Source organism: Hypomesus nipponensis, chromosome 13 (genome assembly GCF_054491055.1).
Source record: "Hypomesus nipponensis isolate SF chromosome 13, ASM5449105v1, whole genome shotgun sequence".
NCBI lineage: Eukaryota > Metazoa > Chordata > Actinopteri > Osmeriformes > Osmeridae > Hypomesus > Hypomesus nipponensis.
Window position 1 is genome coordinate 17955708 of NC_140373.1, and position 25432 is coordinate 17981139.

The 25432-nt window shown below is 46.5% G+C and overlaps 1 protein-coding gene across 1 annotated transcript in view; it reads right to left on the bottom strand.

Moving 5' to 3' along the window:
• LOC146260502 (glutamate receptor ionotropic, NMDA 2C-like) overlaps positions 1–7795 on the bottom strand; it is a 40957-nt gene extending 33162 nt beyond the window's left edge. The window contains 2 exon segments of the mRNA XM_084670564.1: positions 7154–7252; positions 7457–7795. Coding sequence (XP_084526690.1) covers positions 7154–7252; positions 7457–7795 — 438 coding nt within the window.
• Positions 7796–25432: the final 17637 nt, after the last annotated feature.

Below are 25432 nucleotides of genomic sequence, written 5' to 3' on the forward strand. Positions count from 1 at the left end.
AGCATCCACTTAGCCAACCTCCTGAAGAGCCAACCTCCCCACACCAAGCTTTACTTGTTTACATTTAAATGTAAAAGTTATTAAGGCAGCTGAAAAGTTAACGTAGCCTTGGTGTGAAGAGTTGCCTTCAGGTAAGACACTGGACCTTCCTATGTTCAGTAGCTCGCCTCACTCACTCAGCAAGCTGCAACAAAACTGAAACTCCTCCTACCTTCCCAATCAGAAGGAGCAGCAGAGCGTTCTTTGGTTCCTGATTGGTTCAAAGTGTGAGCAAACAGAAATATCACCCACTGATCAAGATAGTTGGGGACATCTCTCTCTGTCTCTCTTCTGTTTGGTTTCCCACAATTCAGTGAGCTTCATCTCCCTCCGCCCTAAAGCTGAGGCCCCAGAGGACACACGCTGCTCTGCTCCAGTGTCACTGCTCTCCTTCTCTTTACTCTCCCTCTCCCCAGGCCTTTGAAGTGTGACACACACAGACGTAATTAGCTGCCCCAGTGCAGGGGTGGGGATGTGACAGGATATGGTGGAGATGGTTACAGCTCACACACTCCTAAATCCCTCTATGGGCTAACCCACTCCAGAGAGATGGGAGCCTGGAGGAGGGTCACACACGTGTGCGCACACACACAATCACATAGGTTTGTTTTTCAATCCTAGTGGGGCCCGACTATTCACTCTAGATCTAAATCATGGCATCTCTAACCACTAACCCCTACCTAGCTGTAAAACTCCCTGAAACAAAGGGAAAAGGGCCCCACAAGGTCAAGTTGTTCATGTTTCACTATACCTAGGTAGGGTAGTTAAAGACAAGAACACACATTCAAAACCAAAAACAGTTCCATGTGGTCAAATAAGGTTTGTGAGAAGCCTCAAAAGGACATTCAAATAAATTGGGTGGGTAGATTATAATGACTGGGGTGTGTAAATTATGGTGACTGGGATGGGTAGATTATAATGAGTGGGGTGGGTATATTATAGTAACTGGGATAGGTAGATTACAATGACTGGGGTGGGTAGTTTATAGTGATTTGAGTGGTATATTATAGCGACTGGGGTGGGTAGATTACAGTGATTTGGGTGGTAGATTAAAGTGACTGAAGAGGAGAGATTATTGTAACTGGGGTGGGTATATTATAGTTACATAGGTGGGTAGATTACAGTAAGTGAGATGAGTAGATTACAGTAGAGATGTAGATATATTATATTTACTGGGTATGGGAAGATTACAGTGGAGATGTAGGTAGATTATTGAAGACATCTTTATCAGGGTTTTTCTTCATCTTTTGCTTCATCGTATCTGTTTATTTTGCTTTTGATCTTGAATCAACAACAGCTATGATATTTCGACTGGTTAGTAATTAATAGATGGCTGACAATAGCCATCTCCCCTTCCTTACTGATCATTAATATTTTAAAACTGATTATATTTTATCAGCTTCCTTAACCAATCCCAAAGTAATCTCTGAGCCATTGGAAATGAACTCTATATTTTACATGGTGGTCTGTGTCTGTACCACTGTAAATGGCAGATTGAAATGGGTAATTCTGTGATCGTTTGTGAAGACTTGCTTGATATTATCTCTATGGTTTTTGACCGGGATGTTTAGAGAGTTTTGGGAAATAAATTCCCACTGTGGGCTGTTGGTGACCTGGTTTGTGGAATTCTGGGTGTGATTTCTGGACTGTGTGGCCAAGCAAGGGAGAGGGAGAGGGAGAAACAGGTTGTGTGTGGACACAGCCTGACCCAGATACACACACTCACGGATCATTGGGCTTTCAGTTGGATCAGTTTATCTCATTGCATCACACACATATTTTATCAGACTCTGGGTTTATTAAATATCCCGATATTACAAAATGAGCCACAATGAAACCAAGCCACAAGCAACAATTTGGGGTTGGAATCATATCAAAATGAATCCACACAGAAACAGCATAATAATTGCTAGTGTACGGACGTTTCTCATGTGCACACAGTGAGTGTTCACTGGTTGTTCACTGTTGTGAGGATTCTCCCCTGTGGGAGGGAACTTTCCCTCAGTGCGTCCTGGTGTCGACCAGCATCAGTCCCATGGCACCACGTCTGCATACAGCACTGTCTAATGATCCCCCAGCAAACAGCCATGAGTCACTGCCAGCCATGTGCACAGGCACACAGACACACACAACATTACCTCGGAAAAAAGTACTTGTTTTTCCACTCGCTCTCATTTTCATTTGCTTGAAACGTCCATAACCTGATGTAAGATACACAGTTCCTTTTCTCTCCTCAACCTTTTCATCTTTGTGTCAACCTCCCATCCTTTCTCCTGTGAAGCACAGATCACTGACAGACACCATAAATAGGAACCTCAGATGTGCTTCAGCTTCCTTTTGAAAACACAGCATCAAACGTGCTCATCACATCATCAACATCATCACCATCTTCCTCCCTCCTCACCATCCTCATTCTCATCATCAGTCTATTGATAATCAAGCACTATTGAGGCCTTTCATCCTTTAATAGGAAGACACATGTTTCCCACTCCACGCTTTTAAACACCTAACAAAGGACCTAAGAGACAGAAGGTGAACTCAGAAAGGCTGAACTCATCGTGCCACATGGAGAACTGTCACTCCACAGTATTTTCATTTAGTTCAATTTATATTTACATTTTCATAAAAAATGACGGAAATCAAACAGTTTCTAAAGCCAAGGATGAGCTTATCCTCTCTGGCAGTTCGGCCTACTCTTCTTGTGCAAACAACAATCTCCCAGATTTTAAGACTGCTTTACAGTTCATTGTTGGTGCCTTCAGAACAGCCCAGTGATCTGTACTGAACCAGTGATCTGCCCTGAACCAGTGATCTGTACTGAACCAGTGATCTGTCCTGAACCAGTGATCTGTCCTGAACCAGTGATCTGTACTGAACCAGTGATCTGTCCTGAACCAGTGATCTGTACTGAACCAGTGATCTGTCCTGAACCAGTGATCTGCCCTGAACCAGTGATCTGTACTGAACCAGTGATCTGTCCTGAACCAGTGATCTGTCCTGAACCAGTGATCTGCCCTGAACCAGTGATCTGCCCTGAACCAGTGATCTGTACTGAACCAGTGATCTGTACTGAACCAGTGATCTGTCCTGAACCAGTGATCTGTACTGAACCAGTGATCTGTCCTGAACCAGTGATCTGTACTGAACCAGTGATCTGTCCTGAACCAGTGATCTGTACTGAACCAGTGATCTGTCCTGAACCAGTGATCTGCCCTGAACCAGTGATCTGTACTGAACCAGTGATCTGTCCTGAACCAGTGATCTGTACTGAACCAGTGATCTGTACTGAACCAGTGATCTGTCCTGAACCAGTGATCTGTACTGAACCAGTGATCTGTCCTGAACCAGTGATCTGCCCTGAACCAGTGATCTGTCCTGAACCAGTGATCTGTACTGAACCAGTGATCTGTCCTGAACCAGTGATCTGTACTGAACCAGTGATCTGTCCTGAACCAGTGATCTGTACTGAACCAGTGATCTGTCCTGAACCAGTGATCTGTACTGAACCAGTGATCTGTCCTGAACCAGTGATCTGCCCTGAACCAGTGATCTGCCCTGAACCAGTGATCTGTACTGAACCAGTGATCTGTCCTGAACCAGTGATCTGTCCTGAACCAGTGATCTGTCCTGAACCAGTGATCTGTACTGAACCAGTGATCTGTCCTGAACCAGTGATCTGTCCTGAACCAGTGATCTGTACTGAACCAGTGATCTGTCCTGAACCAGTGATCTGTCCTGAACCAGTGATCTGCCCTGAACCAGTGATCTGTACTGAACCAGTGATCTGTACTGAACCAGTGATCTGTACTGAACCAGTGATCTGTCCTGAACCAGTGATCTGTCCTGAACCAGTGATCTGTCCTGAACCAGTGATCTGTACTGAACCAGTGATCTGTCCTGAACCAGTGATCTGTACTGAACCAGTGATCTGTCCTGAACCAGTGATCTGTACTGAACCAGTGATCTGTCCTGAACCAGTGATCTGTACTGAACCAGTGATCTGCCCTGAACCAGTGATCTGTCCTGAACCAGTGATCTGCCCTGAACCAGTGATCTGTCCTGAACCAGTGATCTGTCCTGAACCAGTGATCTGTACTGAACCAGTGATCTGTCCTGAACCAGTGATCTGTCCTGAACCAGTGATCTGTACTGAACCAGTGATCTGTCCTGAACCAGTGATCTGTCCTGAACCAGTGATCTGTCCTGAACCAGTGATCTGTACTGAACCAGTGATCTGTCCTGAACCAGTGATCTGTACTGAACCAGTGATCTGCCCTGAACCAGTGATCTGTACTGAACCAGTGATCTGTCCTGAACCAGTGATCTGTCCTGAACCAGTGATCTGTCCTGAACCAGTGATCTGTACTGAACCAGTGATCTGTCCTGAACCAGTGATCTGTACTGAACCAGTGATCTGCCCTGAACCAGTGATCTGTCCTGAACCAGTGATCTGTCCTGAACCAGTGATCTGCCCTGAACCAGTGATCTGTCCTGAACCAGTGATCTGTCCTGAACCAGTGATCTGTCCTGAACCAGTGATCTGTCCTGAACCAGTGATCTGTCCTGAACCAGTGATCTGTCCTGAACCAGTGATCTGTCCTGAACCAGTGATCTGTCCTGAACCAGTGATCTGTCCTGAACCACTCATGGGGAATTCTGAAGTGTGTTTGTGGTCACGGTCTTCCTGGAAGACTCATTTCAACTCTCATGGAGACCAGCTGACACTAAGTTCAACCAGCTTCAACCCTACTGTGTTCATGTTCACCTCATCAGGCTCTGTGCCAAGCAGCCCAAATCTCCTAGCCTTGTGACCTCGTTGTTTGGCTGTTTGGAAGGTGTTTACTTTGAATACTTGGTTGTTTTCTGTTAACATAGCTCTTATTTGGTCACGTCTATTGTCTGGACATTCAACCCCTAATGTAGGTTTGTTCAAGTGTGTCATGACCAACAGCTGGCATCTTACAACTCAAACAGTCACACCTTGTGTAAGGTAACTCTGAATCTTTTTGGCAATCAATTCACTATTCGAGCCTCGAGAGGGACACAAACCCAAAATGTGGCCCTTGTCAATGAACACAGTAGACTTCAATGGAAAGTAGAGAAAATGACAGAAGGAGAGGAGAGTGAATGAGGAGAGGTCCCAGAGAGAGAGTTAAGTGCCTGAGTGATGGCTGCAGTGGGGAGTCGCTCTGTCCTCCAGGCTCTAATTAACAGTTTAATGGAGTCCTGGAGCTGAGAGGAAGCCATAGACGTCTCTTAGACACGTGTGCACGCAGACACACGCAGATACAACCCTGCTTTCTGCTCTCGGGGCCTGGGTCCACAGTAATGAATTCAGCCCTCTCACAATAGGACACAAAACTGTTCCAAAATGTGAAATAGATGGGGATGGAGATGAAGCTGGAGGAGGGTGGGAGGGAGGGAGGGGGATGGGACGGTGTAATAAAGAATGTTGAAAAGAAGAATAAGTGAAGGACCAGGTTTGTAACAAAGATGGCAGAATATGGTCATATATGGATGGAAGAGCGATAGGAAAAAGCAGAGGGTAAAAGAAAGATGGAAAATCAGTCAGAGCAACGGTCCTCTCAGATTTCTGTCTGAAAAAAGAGAGATGGTTCTGTGAGGAACATAAACTCAGCCTCCAGGCTCCTGTCAGTAGCACTTCATCTGAACGTATCTCTATCTCTCTCTGTGTCTCTCTCTATCTCTCTCTCTCTGTCTTTCTCAATCGCTCTCTCTCTCTCTCTCTCTCTCTCTCTCTCTCTCTCTCTCTCTCTCTCTCTCTCTCTCTCTCTCTCTCACACACACACACTTTACACTGACAGGCAAATCTGTCACCGCCTGTGGCTATATCTTACTCTTTTTGATCTCTATCATGAAACTTGCAGAGAGAATCCAGATGTAACAGGCAACATGAAATGGATCACATGGTTAACATTCTGTGGTGTAAGCAGATGCTACACTACCCAACCCACCGCTACCTGAAGGGGTGTGTATCATTCAGAAGTCTACCCTGAGAGCATGTGTGAAAGTGTGTGTCTGTGTGACTGCATGTGTGTCTGTCGGTGTGTGTGTGTGTGTGTGTGTGTGCATGCCTGTGTACTGTACTGTACACACGTGTTTGATAGAGAAAGCTTTCTGCCGGCTCCAGCTATAAATACAGGGTGTTGATGAAGGGAGTTACCACATTACATCCTCTACAGAGAGGGAGGGATGAGGTGCGGAGACTCACTCTCAATTCCAGAAAAAGACCTGATCACATCCATCACCTGACCTTGTTAGGTGCTAAATACACAGCTCAGTGCTCTCCATCTCCACTCTTTAGAGGGATACATTGTAAATCATTCAATCCAAATGTTTTCAAGCGTACAGGAAGGATTAGTTGAAGCCTTTCTGCTCTTGTGATTTCCATCTGTTGGTTTCTCAGCAGAACTTTCCCTGACTGCACTCTCATCTCTGCACTCACTACCCATGTTTCCTACTCGAGTTATGCTTGCCAAAGGACCTTTGAGTTCTACCTGAGGAATCTAAATGTTAGCTTTAGGATATACCATACATTGGAACCCACAATGCCTTCATTCATCTTTATGGGAACCATCAGGCTGGCTTTCCTTTCATTGGCTTTCCATTGTTAAGGGCTTTGAGAAAGCCAATCAGATTGTGACTGGTTTCTGCACCCTTATAAATCATCTGACAAATCTGCTGTGTTTCACTACAGGAGAGAGCATACCTTGTGAGGTATCACTACAGGAGAGAGCATACCTTGTGAGGTATCACTACAAGAGAGAGCGTACCTTGTGAGGTATCACTACAGGAGAGAGCGTACCTTGTGAGGTATCACTACAGGAGAGAGCGTACCTTGTGAGGTATCACTACAGGAGAGAGCGTACCTTGTGAGGTATCACTACAGGAGAGAGCGTACCTTGTGAGGTATCACTACAGGAGAGAGCGTACCTTGTGAGGTATCACTACAGGAGTGAGCGTACCTTATGAGGTATCACTACAGGAGAGAGCGTACCTTGTGAGGTATCACTACAGGAGAGAGCGTACCTTGTGAGGTATCACTACAGGAGAGAGCGTACCTTGTGAGGTATCACTACAGGAGAGAGCGTACCTTGTGAGGTATCACCACGGCGGAGCCTCCACTGACGCCCACGATGGGCAGGGCCGTCTGCGTGGACAGAAAGTCCAGGATCTGTGCCACCTCTGCCACCTGAGAGAGAACACACATCGTCAGCATGTCACACATGGTGGGCACCCACCCTATGTAACCCACCACACAGAACCAAGGAGCTGGCCGAGTCAAAGCAGTAAGCCTGCAGAAGTTATCTGTAGTCTAAAACAGCCCAGAGGGCAACAGCCCTGAAAAGGTTGAGGGCTGTTGTGACACCTGCAGTGGACCCTGGCTGTGTGTCACCTGAGGCCCCGCCCCCGAGCCCACGTCGTCCTCAAACACCACGCCGTGTAGCCGCTCCGTCGCCATGGTCTCACAGAGGCGCGTGAGGAGGTCGCGGGGGTTGGTGTCGTTGACGAGCACAGTGACAGGGTTGACCTCCAGGGGCAGGTCAGAGAAGTTCTCTTGGCTCACCCGACCTCTGACCTCACTCTGGTAAGTGGAGCCACTGAACACCACCGCCACGTTGATGGAGGGGTGGAGGGTCAGAGGGCGGGCCCGCACACAGGACGGGGAGGAGAGGAGGAGGAGGAGGAGGAAGAAAAGAGGAGGGTGAAGAGGCTGTCCCGGACGTGTGGCCATGTCAGCCCCCTACTTCCTGTAAAGATTGTTGGATGAGGGAGTTATGGAGAGAGAGTGGAAGTAGGGTGGGAGGGAGAGAGGGGGGACAAAAAGGTTAATTTTCCCTCCACTTTGTTCAGCTAGTCTCACATGCAAGGCAGCTTTCCTCTAAAGGTATTTATAACATAATGTGTGTGTTTGAGTCTGTGTGTGTGTTTGTGTGTGTGTGCTTAATCCCATATACTATAATCCTTACACCGGTGTCATGAATGTAATCACCTCTACTCAACTCACCCTCAGCTCACACACAATTACACAAACATGTGCACACACACAGGAGAGACAAGCTAACCAGACACACACAGGAGAGACAAGCTAACCAGACACACAGGAGAGACAAGCTAACCAGACACACAGGAGAGACAAGCTAACCAGACACACAGGAGAGACAAGCTAACCAGACACACAGGAGAGACAAACTAACCAGACACACACGGGTGATACAGGCTAACCAGACACACAGGAGAGACAAACTAACCAGACACACAGGAGAGACAAGCTAACCAGACACACACAGGAGAGACAAGCTAACCAGACACACACAGGAGAGACAAGCTAACCAGACACACAGGAGAGACAAACTAACCAGACACACAGGAGAGACAAACTAACCAGACACACAGGAGAGACAAGCTAACCAGACACACAGGAGAGACAAGCTAACCAGACACACACGGGTGATACAGGCTAACCAGACACACAGGAGAGACAAACTAACCAGACACACAGGAGAGACAAGCTAACCAGACACACACGGGTGATACAGGCTAACCAGACACACAGGAGAGACAAGCTAACCATAGTCAGGACATACTGAGTAGTTGGAAGCAGCTCTGAGATGTTGACCGCTAGATATCTAGTCTTTATATCTGAAATATAGTTTCGCTTTTCAATACTTAGAAATGTCCCCTAATAATCCCTCATTATGGACAGTGAGTATCAAACAGGTGGGCTTTGATGAAGGGTGAGCTTTGATGAGGCTTTCATGTGAATGGAAGGTGTCGTCTTCCAGGTACACATTCTGTGGCTGTTAGATGTTCTGTAGTGACCAGGTGGTTGATCTGTGTCTGGTCTGTGATCATCAGACACATCTTTCTGTACAGGACCACCAGCCCTCCTGCCTGCATGTTCTCATCTCTGGCATCAAACATGGCTGGCTCCTCCTCTCCTCTCAGACACCCAGCTGAGCCCGCAGCTGCAGAACCATGCTCTCAGTCCAGGTTTGAACTGGCGAGAGGCTGTATGGATCAGAGGGGATGACTGGTGTGATGTAGACCATATTACTGATCCTTCAGAGAAAGTCATTAAGGACCCCCTCTGGGACCATCCCTCTCAGAGGGACCATCCCTCTGTCTACCAACCAACATGTTTTTTCTACACGGTTATCTACAGGCGTGTACATGATGCTGAACCTGTCACAAATTCAGCTCACAGGTTGATTATGAGTAGAAGCCAGTTTGAGAGGAGCTGCCGAGGGGTTGTATTCGGTGTGAGAAAGTGACGTCAGTAGAGTGAAGAAGAAACAATACACCTCAGAGAGAAGAAGAGATGGAGGTACAGGAATGAGACAGGGGAATGGAGGAGGAAGAAGAGAGGGGATGCAGGAGGGAAGAAAGAGGGGGAATGGAGGAGGAAGAAGAGAGGGGATGCAGGAGGGAAGAAAGAGGGGGAATGGAGGAGAAGGAAAGAGGGGATGGAGGAGGAGGAAGGAGAGACGGGATGGAGGTGGGGAGGGAAGAAGAGGGGAATGAGAAAAGTAGCAAATAAGGCTAAAGAAACTAGAGATTAGAGGCTGATTTGAAAAGTGGAAAGCAGGTAAAATATGGTAACACTGTAATCTCAATGGAAGTTTACGTAATGTACCTCAGATAATGTGTGTGTGTTTGCACGCGCTGGCTACAGATTAGGTGCCTTACATTGTCCGAGACTAGGATTATACACAGTCGACTAGGAGATAAAAACCAGAGTCAAAGACATGCTGAACATAGCATTACAACAGCGCTGAGACTGGTCTGAATGAGCCAGGTTAGGAGCACTTTGAAAGGAGTTTTGTAAAAGGGTTTATGAGATGACCATCTGACTCTGAGTTTATAATCACGTTATAAAAACACTCCCACTCTCCGACGCTTCAAATCAATTACGCTGAAGCATTCTCCATAGAAGGTCTCTACAACACAAGCGTTTGCATCATATGTGTGGACATCTGTGTCCACCCAGGCCTTTGTGTTAGAATCTTTTTCAGTATTGCCATGGAAGTGAGTGGGTCCAGATGGCGAAGGCTCCGTAATGAGGGATAAAGATTCTTGTCTTGGGCTTTACCTGCGTCAGCGCACAGCCACACAGCCACACAGCCACACACACTCAGCCACACACACACAGTCACACAGCCACACAGCCACACAGCCACACAGCCACACACACTCAGCCACACACACTCAGCCACACACACACAGCCACACACACACAGTCACACAGCCACACACACACACACAGTCACACACACTCAGCCACACACACACAGTCACACACGCACACACAGCCACACACACACAGCCACACACACACACACAGCCACACACACACACACAGCCACACACACACAGCCACACACACACAGCCACACAGCCACACACACACACACACACACAGCCACACACACACAGCCACACACACACAGCCACACACACACAGTCACACACACAGTCACACACACACACAGCCACACAGCCACACACACAGTCACACACAGCCACACACACACACACACACAGCCACACACTCAGTCACACACACAGCCACACACACACACACACACAGCCACACACTCAGCCACACACACACACACACACACGCGTCCACACAGGCGTGTGCATACACACCCTCAGTATTTATCAGACAGATACATGCAGTACACCCTACATGCTGTGTGGGCCCATGTGTCTCTGAGTGTCTGAGGCTGGCGTCGCCCCGGGGGCCACTTCTGCTGAACGCCTCCAGCAGAACTCAACATGGCTGTGGAGGATCTTGCTCTTGAAGATTACTGGAGATCCATCAACACGTCAGTTTAAGGGAATCACAACTCGTACTCTGACATTGTCGACTCATGTCTCCCTCCTCCTCCCTCCTCCTTCATCCCCTCCTTCCAGACTTGTGGTAAAGTATCCGACAGTCAGTGGCAAGATTGGATTTGTAAACTTGAATGGTACATTGTTGGGCATATCAAGTGTGATGATGATATGATTGTTTACCCCAAACACTAAAACACACTAATCAAAACGTGTAGACACACACACACACTCAAACACACACACAGACAACACTCACACACACAGAGACACACATACACACGCAGACAGAGACCCACGCACAAACACACACAGACACACGTACATGCCCAGAACATACATACCCCACACTTAACACAAATTACACAACTCTCATAACACAGAAGCAGACACATGCGGAAAACTGTTAGGATACCAAACAACAGCACAGTAAGTTGCAATAAGCTTTCCCCTGTAAACACCAGAAAGCAATCTCTCCAGGAATCTATCTCTCCACAACTACGCTGCCGCCAGGTTTAACCAGTAACACACACACACACTCTCAGTGACTCCAAGCTCACAGTAGAGAGACAAGAAGAGAGAGAAAAGGGAGGGAACCAGGAGAAATAAGAGAGAGAAGAAAGAAAATATAAAGGGAGAAAGAGAGAATGAGGGTTTGGGGCAGAGAGAGAGAGAGACAAGGAGACAAGGAGACAGAGAGAGAGACAGAAAGAGTGTGAGAGAGAGAGAGAGAGAGAGAGAGAGAGAGAGAGAGATAGACTGTATTAGGGTTAGAGAGACTATGTTACCTGTGCCGACTGTCTTTGTTCAACTGTAGCTCCCTGCGTTTCATCCTCCTGGTGTTGGTCCTCCCTTCGTGTTTCACTGTTGAATCTCTCCTTCTGTTGGTGTCCTACCACCCTACCTCCTGTTGCAGCACTTGTAGGAATGATCTGGTGACCAAGAGAGCATTCTCGCATGTGTGTGTGCTTGTTTGCTTGTGTACATGTGTGTATTGTTGAAGTGATGGCTTGCATGCTCTTAAAATTTAAATCACAGAACTGTGCAAGCATAAGGACTTTGCATTTGTGTGTGTACGTGTGTAAGAATGCGCCTGTGTGTGTATGTGTATGTGCACGTCATTCCGTGTGTGTGGCTGAGGTGAGGACAGTGAGAATGAGAAGCCGAGATTTGGAGAGGAAAGTTGAGAGAGCGAGGGGCGAGGGCTGACAGGAGGAGGAGAGGGCTGTCCACACACCCCTGCGCAGACGGAAGGTGTGAAAACTCAGATGAGCAGCCAGATGTGTGTGTGCATGTGTCTGTGTGTGTGTGTGTGTGTGTGTATGTGTGTATGTGTGTTTTGGTAGAGTAGAATCACAGTTTATTTCTCTGTCTCACTTGGTCAATGTCCCAGCCCCCTGACAGCTGACAGACAAGAACGAAGGATAGGACCAGGGAAGGGAGAGCAGAGGTAAGACCAGTCATCATCCTGCTGCTGAAGTTTCTCCACCTCTGCTTCTCTCTCTCTCTCTCTCCAGCAGAAACAAAAACAATCCATGGAAAGTGGAGCTCAGTTTGTTCTCTTCGGCTGTTCTCCCTTCTTGCACCTCGTCAGGTTTGGTGTTGGGGTGCTCTGCTGGGGTCACGGTGTTCCCGGGCGTCCTGTAGGTGTGGGCTGAAGGAGCCCAGGGGACCAGGACCGACAGGAGCGTCAGCACACGAGGACAGGCTGCTGGGTCACGCAGCGCTACAGTAGCGGCTCCTCACCCTGTTGCATGGTAACAGATCTCCTGCTTGCACCAGGAGGATTCCGGTACAATGTCACTCTGCCAGAGCTAGCGGTAAGCAATTCGGCTTCTCCTATCCCTTTCCAACTCTCTCTCTCTCTCTCGATCTCTCTCTCTCTCTGCCTCCCTCTCGTTCTCTTTTTCTCCCTCCCTCCCTCCCTCCCTCCGTCCCTCTCTCTCTCTCTCCCTCTCTCTATCTCCCTCTCTCTCCCTTCCCCTGTAGGAGGGGCAGTGGTTCCTGATTATAATGGTGGTGTGATTTAGACTCTCTCTATCCCCTCCTTCTCTCGCTCTCTCTCTTCTATCTATCTGTCTCTATCCATCTCTCTAACCCTCCTCTCTCTTTTCTCTTTTTCTATTTCTCCATCCCTTTCTCTCTCTTTCATTCCCTCTCTCTCTCTCTCTCTCCTCTCTCTCCCTCTCTCTCTCTCTCCTCTCTCTTTCTCTCTCTCCCTCTTTCTCCACCTTCTCTCTCTCTCTCTCTCTCTCTCTCTCTCCCTTTCTCTCTCTCCCTCTCTCTCTCTCTTCTCTCTCTTTCTCTCTCTCCCTCTTTCTCCACCTTCTCTCTCTCTCTCTCTCTCCCTTTCTCTCTCTCCCTCTCTCTCTCTCTTTCTCTCTTTCTCTCTCTCCCTCTTTCTCCACCTTCTCTCTCCCTCCCCACACAGCTTCTCTCCTATCCACCTTCTTTCTCCCGCTTGCTCCTGGCATCATCCCACCTTTATCCCACCCCTTCGCTTAGGCCCCTCCTTCCTGCTCTCCGTTTATTCTGAGGGTTTATCTATTATATCTCTCCTCGTGTCTCTTCACCTCTACTATCATGTTGTCTGTTTTCCAGCCCTCTCATCTCTTGGGTGCAGAGACCACTCCTAATGATGGTCCAGGAAAATTACATGTCTGTAACCCCTTTCCATCTGCTTCTCTCTCTCTCTCTCTCTCTCTCTCTCTCTCTCTCTCCTCTCTCTCTCTCTCTCTCTCTCTCTCTCTCTCTCTCTCTCTCTCTCTCTCTCTCTTTCTCTCTGTCTTTCTCTCCCCCCTCTCTCTCTCTCACTCATTCTTCTCTCTCTCCTTCTCTCTGTTTCTGGTTTTGTTTCCAACTCCCTCTGCTGTTGACAGTCCAGAGACAGAATATTGACATGTGAAACATTGTGACTGAGGGGGCACACGGCAGGGCACTGTGTCATTCCTTTGTCTCTGCTGGTCTGTGGATGTAGGCTGGTCACAATCAGAGCTCTGCCCCCGACTGCTGCCAACCTCCTTCAAGGCTGAGAAATGCAGAGAAAACGATCCCTCGTCACATCTCACGCCCTCAACTCTGGAGCCAAGATGTGTATTTTTAAACAAGTGTGTCGACACGTCTGTCAGTGACGTTCTAGCGTGCATGCATGTGTGTGTGCTTGCTTGCATTTAACAGCCATCCGGCACCACTGTCTGATCCTATTTCTTTTCTTTTACATCTACTTGTAAAGACTTACGTTCCTTATGTCTTATTATTTCTTATGCTCTCCTCCCCTCTCAGCATTTTCTAGTTATCACACTGGACAGCCATTTCACAGGTTTAAGGACTTGAGTCTCCTCAGGTTAGCGTCACTTCTAAAAGATGTCTGTCGTTCGTCTCCATTGCTTTATCTGCAGACAGGCCTTTTTAACACAATGCTAAAAATACAGTGTTTAAAGTGTTTAAATAGACCAAATACAGAGAGAGAGAGAGAGAGAGAGAGAGAGAGAGAGAGAGAGAGAGAGAGAGAGAGAGAGAGAGAGAGAGAGAGAGAGAGAGAGAGAGAGAGAGAGGGAGAGGTGTGACTGTGGCACCTTGAATAGCTGTGACTGTTTACTGGTAGTAGATATGTCATGTTGTTGTGGACTCACTAGTTAGCTGTGGAGACAGCAGACTGGCATAAACATTCCAACACATTACCAACTGTATTCTGGGTTACATTGAACATGCAAAGAACATGGACTACATGAAACATGAAGAACTATGTTCAGCAGTCCGTACTTGATTGTCCTGGAAGGGTTAGTTAGAGGTAACATGGTGCTTGGTTGGAGAGCCTCTGGTCTGGGTCAAGCTCTCAGAGGAGTGAAACACGACCGTGACCACTTTTCTCATCTCCCACTCGGCCTGTCTGTGGGCCTGGCCTACATTGCCTTCCTACGACAGACACACTTTGAAAGCAAAAAATAACTTCAGAACAGAAACACACAAAACCTGTCAGGTGCATAAATAAATCTGGTCTTTGTGCTAGGGTTGACATTTCAGTGCCTACTGGGTATTAATAACCATTCCTTCCAACTCCAAAATGAGAGAGAGAGACAGAGACAGAGACAGAGACAGAGAGAGAGAGAGAGAGAGAGAGAGAGAGAGAGAGAGAGAGAGAGAGAGAGAGAGAGAGAGAAGGTAACTGTCCCCTGTGACATAGCTGTGTTTCTGTCTGAAGGTACTTCACCTGACATTCTGACATGGTCATAACCGACTACCCTCTGTATCTTTCAGAAATGCTTTGTGAAGTGAATATAGTATGTGTGTGTGTGTGTGTGTGTCTGTGTGTGTAGAGGGTGTCTGTCAACTTACTAATAGCGTATTGGATGATAAACAGTTCTAAATATCTTCAGATGAATACTTCAGGTTGGATTAATCTTGTAGGGATCAAAAGCCAGAGTGGTAAACCAAGGAATTACATTTATATTAGCATGTCAACTCACTGAGATCTTTTCTTTAGTCCTCACAAGTTCAAGTGATATTTCTAGGGGCCTTTAGGGGCTACAGGGTTAGAATTCCATGAAGGTTTGGGGTTAGATTTTAAGAATCATTTTAGAGTTAGGGTTTGAAGCTACAGTTAGGTTATGGTTAGGGTGAAGGAAAATAGACATTTTAATGGAGCTGAATTTTCCATCCCCACAAGAACGTCCACTCACACTTGTGTGTGTGTAACTTGACAAACTATGTGGGGATATTTCTTTCCCTGAGGTTATTATAGGGTTGTTTCAGCAGTGTATGGTATCAGCTTGGTCAAACGACGTGTAAAAGAAAGAAGAGATTAACAACAGGTGGGGTGGAGGAATGAGAAGAAGGAAAAGAAAAGTGGTTAGTAAATTCTCTCTCTCTCTCTCTCTCTCTCTCTCTCTCTCTCTCTCTATCTCTCTCTCTCTCTCTCTCTCTCTATCTCTCTCTCTCTCTCTCTCTCTCTCTCTCTCTCTCTATCTCTCTCTCTCTCTCTCTCTCTCTCTCTATCTCTCTCTCTATCTCTCTCTCTCTCTCTCTCTATCTCTCTCTCTCTCTCTCTCTCTCTCTCTCTCTCTCTCTCTCTCTCTCCCTCTCTCTCTCTTTCCTCTCTCTCTCTCTCTCTCTCTCTCTCTCCCTCTCTCTCCCTCTCTCTCTCTCTCTCTCTCTCTCTCTCTCTCTCTCTCTCTCTCTCTCTCTCTCTCTATCTCTCCCTCTCTCTCTCTTTCCTCTCTCTCTCTCTCTCTCTCTCTCTCTCTCTCTCTCTCTCTCTCACACACACACTTTACACTGACAGGCACATCTGTCAGTGCCTGTGGCTAACCGCTCAGCCGTCTGACTCCCCAAATTATGACAGGCCAAAAGACAGTGCCTGGATTTGAACCTGTGACTTTGCTCATAGCATTGAAGTGCTTCTCTTGCAAATGTTTTCACAGTTTTTCATTTGTTGCACACATTTTTCACACCCTTTGTCAAAACAGTTTCCACAGATCTCATTGAAAGCCCAAACTCTATTGGATTCACTGTGTTGAACAAAAGGAAAACATATATTCACAGCTGATAGAAATTACTTGCATAATTATAAATCTCTTTATCTTCAGGCAACAATTATTGACCATTTCATCAATCATGGCTTCTCCTTTAGAGAGGCTGGACAAAGGGTCCAGCCCATTCTGAGTCAAAGCATTGTGGCATCTATTGTCAGGCTTTTTCGGAATGAGAACAGGTACAGTCACAGTGTTACTGTAATGTATACCACTGTGTATTTCAGTTTTACTGTGTTGCCATGTTAGCAGAACAAACTGTGTCTACAGTAATGTAGATGTTTTATCAATCCCATTTATGTGACTAAGACTCAAACAGTAATGTCAATTTTGACATGCTTTTTGCTTTTACTTTATAGAATCCACACAGTACCACACACTGATGGCAGAGGAAAGATCTTTAGTGTTGAACAGGAGTCTGCCATTGTATATATGGTTGTGGCAAAGAATGCAATCAGACTGTGTGAAATCTAGGCAGCAGTAATTGCAGATCAGGGAGCATTTAAAAATGTAAACCGTGTGAGTTTGGCAACTATTGATAGAGTCCTTAAACGAAACCATGTCAGAATGAAGCAGCTATACACAGTTACATTCCAAAGAAACTCTGACGTCGTAAAGGAGGCAAGATTCCAGTTTGTGCAGGTACTGATGTTTTATTGTAATACCTTGTTTTACCATACAGTTACATGCAATTGGAATACTTTGCTTTATGAATTTGCCCTTTTTCTTAGAGAATAATGGAGCTTGACGCTGAAGGGGCACATCACAAATACATTTTTGTGGATGAAGCTTCAACCTCTGTAGAGTGAGGAGCCACAGGAGGAACATCATTGGGCTGAGGGTCGCTGTTACAGTGCCAGGTCAGAGGGCTGCTGTTACAGAGCCAGGTCAGAGGGTCGCTGTTACAGTGCCAGGTCAGAGGGCCACTGTTACAGTGCCAGGTCAGAGGGTCGCTGTTACAGTGCCAGGTCAGAGGGCCGCTGTTACAGTGCCAGGTCAGAGGGCTGCTGTTACAGTGCCAGGTCAGAGGGCCACTGTTACAGTGCCAGGTCAGAGGGCCACTGTTACAGTGCCAGGTCAGAGGGCCACTGTTACAGTGCCAGGTCAGAGGGCTGCTGTTACAGTGCCAGGTCAGAGGGCTGCTGTTACAGAGCCAGGTCAGAGGGTCGCTGTTACAGTGCCAGGTCAGAGGGCCACTGTTACAGTGCCAGGTCAGAGGGTCGCTGTTACAGTGCCAGGTCAGAGGGCCGCTGTTACAGTGCCAGGTCAGAGGGCTGCTGTTACAGTGCCAGGTCAGAGGGCCACTGTTACAGTGCCAGGTCAGAGGGCCACTGTTACAGTGCCAGGTCAGAGGGCCACTGTTACAGTGCCAGGTCAGAGGGCTGCTGTTACAGTGCCAGGTCAGAGGGTCGCTGTTACAGTGCCAGGTCAGAGGGCCGCTGTTACAGTGCCAGGTCAGAGGGCCACTGTTACAGTGCCAGGTCAGAGGGTCGCTGTTACAGTGCCAGGTCAGAGGGTCGCTGTTACAGTGCCAGGTCAGAGGGTCACTGTTACAGTGCCAGGTCAGAGGGTCGCTGTTACAGTGCCAGGTCAGAGGGCCACTGTTACAGTGCCAGGTCAGAGGGTCGCTGTTACAGTGCCAGGTCAGAGGGTCGCTGTTATAGTGCCAGGTCAGAGGGTCGCTGTTACAGTGCCAGGTCAGAGGGTCACTGTTACAGTGCCAGGTCAGAGGGTCGCTGTTACAGTGCCAGGTCAGAGGGCCGCTGTTACAGTGCCAGGTCAGAGGGCCGCTGTTACAGTGCCAGGTCAGAGGGCTGCTGTTACAGTGCCAGGTCAGAGGGCCACTGTTACAGTGCCAGGTCAGAGGGCCACTGTTACAGTGCCAGGTCAGAGGGCCACTGTTACAGTGCCAGGTCAGAGGGCTGCTGTTACAGTGCCAGGTCAGAGGGTCGCTGTTACAGTGCCAGGTCAGAGGGCTGCTGTTACAGTGCCAGGTCAGAGGGCCACTGTTACAGTGCCAGGTCAGAGGGCTGCTGTTACAGTGCCAGGTCAGAGGGCCACTGTTACAGTGCCAGGTCAGAGGGCTGCTGTTACAGTGCCAGGTCAGAGGGCCACTGTTACAGAGCCACGTAAGATTTGCTGTTTTTGCTAATGCTGAATTGTCTTTAGCATACATTACATTCATTACAAATGTAAAGTTAAACGTGTTAAAAGTTCACTTGGGGAAACTGACTTCACCTTCAGAGGCTCAAGGGCTGCTCAGTCGCTCCAGTCTTTGCCGGGATGCAGTGCCACCGCCCCAGACTTGCTGTGTGCAAGTCAGACTGTGAATGTCGCTCTGCACGTTTGATGCAGGGACGTAGCTAAGTATTTGAGGGCCAGGGGGCTAAGAATACACATAAAATGTAATTGTTAACTTTTGGCAAATGTATTGTTCAGTGCAATGTTTTGTGAAGCTTGTGGACATTAGTTAAGTGCCAGTTAGTTTTTACAAGTACAGTTTTTGGATCACCAGTTAGGGGGGTAGCTGGGGGGGCAAGGCTCTTTCCCCCCTGTAGATCTGCCCATGACTGCCAGGGATGGATGCGCCATGCAAGTATATTTCCCTCGGTGCATTGCAAGGGAAAACATTACAGTTTTTCACAATTGCTAAAACACTAAACCACATTATCTGAATCAAATGTTCAGTGAACTAAACCAATTTGTCAAATCAGACACTCGTTTGGCAAAACTCTAAACACATTCTCATTCACTAAACACATTTTGCACTGTGATGCACTTGTGCTGCAAAATGGTAACACGGGGCAAACAGTAAACACAACTACAACACTGTTGTCATCTGTAAAACACAATGACTCAAATCTAAATTGTCCACACTTGTTTCTAATGCTGGTTTGGGACAATGTCAGTTTTCACCGTGGTGTCCAAATACAAGAATAGTTCAACATCAACCAGCATTTTTTACTGTAAATGGTTGCCTTCCATCATACAGCCCTTTTCTCAACCCAAATGAAGAGTTTTTCTCTGTGTGACGGTGGAAGTTGTATGACTAAAACCCATATACCAGGGTAAATCTCCTACAGTCAATGGAATTGGCCTGTGGTGACATAGGTGTAGAGTGTTTTTTCTTTGTTCTTTGTTGACAGTACTCAGTTGTTATGGTTACTGTAATATTTTCAAATCAAACCAAATGTACAGTATTTGTATAGCCCTTTTTACAAGCAATGTTACAGAGGGCTTCACATACGCCGATAGAACTGCCCCTCAGCCAACCTCAACCCCCAAGGAAAACTCTCAGAACAACTCACTAGAGGAGAAAAAAATGGAAGAAACCTTGGGAGGAGCAATTCGGTGAGGGATCCCCTCCTCCAGAGACGGTTGGCAAAAGAGAGGTGCAGAACACAGGCTAAACATAGTCATACGTCAGGAAAGTGTCAATGGGTGTTGAAACACCAAAATTCAGTGTTTCAAAAATCCAAAATGCATTTTCTTTATAGCTACGTAAATGCATTTACTGTTTATACATGAACAAATTTGTCTTTACAAATAACTACATGGCCTGGCTTCTGTGTTCTCCATTTCTTTGTGTTGTGTCTAATGCTTGCTCCATAGTGTTTATATATTGATTGGTGGTGTTTATGATCTGAAAGCATAGTTTGATTTTGAAAACAGGTTACATGGTTTAGGAGCGAGTGTTTGATTTTGCCAGAAGAGTCAGAGATTTGGGAAATTTAGTTTGAATATTTGTTTTTGTGTTTACAGTTTTTAGAAAAGGATTGACTGTTTCAAGAAATGTGTTTTACCAATCGTGAAAAACTGTAAATGCGATGTTGATGAGAACCTGTGGCATGATCATCAAAAACAAATGGACTAAATGTGAAAGATATATATCTATATATTTTTTGGGCATTTCCACCCCTAAGTTTCTCTGTTGTAGACCACACTCACCTGAAGACCACACTCTGCTGTAGACCACACTCACCTGAAGACCACACTCACCTGAAGACCACACTCAGCTGTAGACCACACTCACCTGAAGACCACACTCACCTGAAGACCACACTCAGCTGTAGACCACACTCACCTGAAGACCACACTCAGCTGTAGACCACACTCACCTGAAGACCACACTCAGCTGTAGACTACACTCAGCTGAAGACCACACTCTGCTGTAGACCACACTCAGCTTTAGACCACACTCTGCTGTAGACCACACTCAGCTTTAGACCACACTCACTCAGATTCAGAATACATGGAGGACAAGGGAGAGGAAGACCAAGGGCGGTGTTCTTTGATGAGATAAGGGCCACAATTATGGTCAAATACAGGAGAGAGGGGGAACTAGAACCCTGAGTACTGTACAGCTTGAGTGATTATGCTATACTGTAATCTGTTGTGTTTTTGAAGTTATCATTGCAACTGTATTATCATTGATAATTAGTTTTGTTTGTTCCTTCTTTTTCTTTTTCGCAAGTACACAAATATATGTATTACATAATGGATACTGAAATAAATTGCTGTATTTCGGATTCATTATTGTATAGCCTTTAGTAGTCAAAGTGAAAACAAAATATTCTTGTTCTATCATGAAATATTGAAAAATAATTTCAACTTCAAAGATTTTTGTAATGCTCCCTGTAGTTAGTGTTTTTTAGGTTGGTATGTTATTGTTGACAATGTTTGCTTTCTTAGTGAGAATTATTGACAGTGTCATGTTCAAACAAGATCATTTTGAGACATGCACAAATTGTATGGGTGGTTTGAGTGAGTTTTGGAGGAAAGATCAACCGTTCCACCTGCATGTGGTCTACAGGTGACTGTGGTATATATGTGGTGAGTGTAGTCTTCAGCTGAGTGTGGTCTACAGCTGAGTGTGGTCTTCAGGTGAGTGTAGTCTTCAGGTGAGTGTGGTCTACAGGTGAGTGTGGTCTACAGCTGAGTGTAGTCTTCAGGTGAGTGTGGTCTTCAGGTGAGTGTGGTCTACAGCTGAGTGTGGTCTACAGCTGAGTGTGGTCTTCAGGTGAGTGTGGTCTACAGGTGAGTGTGGTCTACAGCTAAGTGTGGTCTTCAGGTGAGAGTGGTCTGCAGCAGAGTGTGGTCTTCAGGTGAGAGTGGTCTACAGCAGAGTGTGGTCTACAGCAGAGTGTGGTCTACAGCTGAGTGTGGTCTACAGCAGAGTGTGGTCTTCAGCTGAGTGTGGTCTACAGCTGAGTGTGGTCTTCAGGTGAGTGTGGTCTACAGCTGAGTGTGGTCTACAGCAGAGTGTGGTCTTCAGCTGAGTGTAGTCTACAGCTGAGTGTGGTCTACAGCAGAGTGTGGTCTACAGCTGAGTGTGGTCTACAGGTGAGTGTGGTCTTCAGGTGAGTGTGGTCTAAAGCTGAGTGTGGTTTACAGCAGAGTGTGGTCTAAAGCTGAGTGTGGTCTACAGCAGAGTGTGGTCTTCAGCTGAGTGTAGTCTACAGCTGAGTGTGGTCTTCAGGTGAGTGTGGTCTACAGCTGAGTGTGGTCTTCAGGTGAGTGTGGTCTACAGCTGAGTGTGGTCTTCAGGTGAGTGTGGTCTTCAGGTGAGTGTGGTCTACAGCTGAGTGTGGTCTTCAGGTGAGTGTGGTCTTCAGGTGAGTGTGGTCTACAGCAGAGTGTGGTCTACAGCAGAGTGTGGTCTACAACAGAGTGTGGTATATATGTAGTGTGTGTGGTCTTCAGGTGAGTGTGGTCTACAGCACAGTGTGGTATATATGTAGTGAGTGTGGTCTACAGCAGAGTGTGGTCTTCAGGTGAGTGTGGTCTACAGCAGAGTGTGGTATATATGTAGTGAGTGTGGTCTACAGCAGAGTGTGGTATATATGTAGTGAGTGTGGTCTACAGCAGAGTGTGGTCTACAGCAGAGTGTGGTATATATGTAGTGAGTGTGGTCTTCAGGTGAGTGTGGTCTACAGCAGAGTGTGGTATATATGTAGTGAGTGTGGTCTACAGCAGAGTGTGGTATATATGTAGTGAGTGTGGTCTACAGCAGAGTGTGGTATATATGTAGTGAGTGTGGTCTACAGCAGAGTGTGGTATATATGTAGTGAGTGTGGTCTTCAGGTGAGTGTGGTCTACAGCAGAGTGTGGTATATATGTAGTGAGTGTGGTCTACAGCAGAGTGTGGTATATATGTAGTGAGTGTGGTCTACAGCAGAGTGTGGTATATATGTAGTGAGTGTGGTCTTCAGGTGAGTGTGGTCTACAGCAGAGTGTGGTATATATGTAGTGAGTGTGGTCTACAGCAGAGTGTGGTATATATGTAGTGAGTGTGGTCTTCAGGTGAGTGTGGTCTACAGCAGAGTGTGGTATATATGTAGTGAGTGTGGTCTACAGCAGAGTGTGGTATATATGTAGTGAGTGTGGTCTTCAGGTGAGTGTGGTCTACAGCAGAGTGTGGTATATATGTAGTGAGTGTGGTCTACAGCAGAGTGTGGTCTACAGCAGAGTGTGGTATATATGTAGTGAGTGTGGTCTACAGCAGAGTGTGGTATATATGTAGTGAGTGTGGTCTACAGCAGAGTGTGGTATATATGTAGTGAGTGTGGTCTACAGCAGAGTGTGGTATATATGTAGTGAGTGTGGTCTTCAGGTGAGTGTGGTCTACAGCAGAGTGTGGTATATATGTAGTGAGTGTGGTCTACAGCAGAGTGTGGTCTTCAGGTGAGTGTGGTCTACAGCAGAGTGTGGTATATATGTAGTGAGTGTGGTCTACAGCAGAGTGTGGTATATATGTAGTGAGTGTGGTCTTCAGGTGAGTGTGGTCTACAGCAGAGTGTGGTATATATGTAGTGAGTGTGGTCTTCAGGTGAGTGTGGTCTACAGCAGAGTGTGGTATATATGTAGTGAGTGTGGTCTACAGCAGAGTGTGGTATATATGTAGTGAGTGTGGTCTTCAGGTGAGTGTGGTCTACAGCAGAGTGTGGTATATATGTAGTGAGTGTGGTCTACAGCAGAGTGTGGTCTACAGCAGAGTGTGGTATATATGTAGTGAGTGTGGTCTAAAGCAGAGTGTGGTATATATGTAGTGAGTGTGGTCTACAGCAGAGTGTGGTATATATGTAGTGAGTGTGGTCTACAGCAGAGTGTGGTATATATGTAGTGAGTGTGGTCTTCAGGTGAGTGTGGTCTACAGCAGAGTGTGGTATATATGTAGTGAGTGTGGTCTACAGCAGAGTGTGGTCTACAGCAGAGTGTGGTATATATGTAGTGAGTGTGGTCTACAGCAGAGTGTGGTATATATGTAGTGAGTGTGGTCTACAGCAGAGTGTGGTATATATGTAGTGAGTGTGGTCTTCAGGTGAGTGTGGTCTACAGCAGAGTGTGGTATATATGTAGTGAGTGTGGTCTACAGCAGAGTGTGGTATATATGTAGTGAGTGTGGTCTACAGCAGAGTGTGGTATATATGTAGTGAGTGTGGTCTTCAGGTGAGTGTGGTCTACAGCAGAGTGTGGTATATATGTAGTGAGTGTGGTCTACAGCAGAGTGTGGTCTACAGCAGAGTGTGGTATATATTTAGTGAGTGTGGTCTACAGCAGAGTGTGGTCTACAGCAGAGTGTGGTATATATGTAGTGAGTGTGGTCTACAGCAGAGTGTGGTCTACAGCAGAGTGCGGTATATATGTAGTGAGTGTACTCTGATATTCTGAACCATCAGAAGGTGATTACACAGAACTTGGCTCACCACATTCAACCTTGTAGGTTTATGATGCAGTACCACTTCATCCTGGTCCTCTGATGTGCACCAGCCTCCACCTAGTGGTCACTTTCTGACAACAACACGCAGAAACTGCTGTGTGTGTTTGCACCATGATATTACCTCTGCTGCATAAGCCATACAAATCCAATTAATAGGACAAATATGGGATGAATTATCTTTTACAGTCATTTATAGTCATTTATTGAGGCACTTGCACAAACCATTGAATGTTGAAATAAACACAAATACAGTTACCATAGTTTTCTCATTGTTGCATCTGTAAACATAGTTAAGGTTTACACCTCATTGAAAATACACTACATAATATTATACATCCCATGGGAGTCTACAAGGCAGCTGTTAAATGTACAAAACAGCAGTAAAGCCCAATACAAAATGAAATCCTCAACCCATGCTGTCAATGTCCACAGACAGCACAGCAGACTTGATCACCATATAGCTAACACTTCACCTAACCCTAACACCTCACCTAACCCTAACACCTATCCACTTCTTCTATATTTGTATAATGGCTAAGAACCATTAGAGGGAGTGTGGGTCCATCTGATTATAGTAGCAGCACAGAGACACATCTCACAGAACTCCTGACATCAGAAAACTACAATTTCACTGTCTAAATATATGTATAAATAAATATATACATTCTTTATGCTCCGTAAAAATGAAAAGAAAAGAGACCCAGAGGCATGTGGATAGTTGAACGTTTGCACTGTTCTAGAACGTGGGTGTGGATGTTGACTGGGAAATGGGACTCTGCGAAGCCGCATCACTGTGATAAAGGGTCTACAGCTAGCTAGCTGTCCTTTGGGTTTCAAGGTCATGTCACTACACTGCATCATACGCTGCGAGTGCTTGTGTGTGTGTGTGTGTGTGTGTGTGTACAGGACACAAACAAAAGCACTCTGACGTGTGGGTTCAGTTCAGTCTGTGGATATTACAACTTGGTACCGATCACCATGAGAGAGGCTTGGCAGTGGCTTCAAAATACTATAATTGGATACCCACCTCAGTCAGCTAGTTAGATAAAGTAAACCCACCTCAGTCAGCTAGTTTAAACCACATTGAGCAGCTGGTGAACAGAAACATAAGTCACTGCTGACCTGCTGACCGGTCTAAACTCTTTAGGGGGTCATGTAGGACTCATTATCAGGCTACGATAGGGGTACATTCAGGATAATGGCTTGGGGCTAGACCAGGGCTCGATCAACAGACAGCCTCCAGATGTGTCTGGGTCTCTTCTGCCCCCTGGGGCTGTTTGGGATG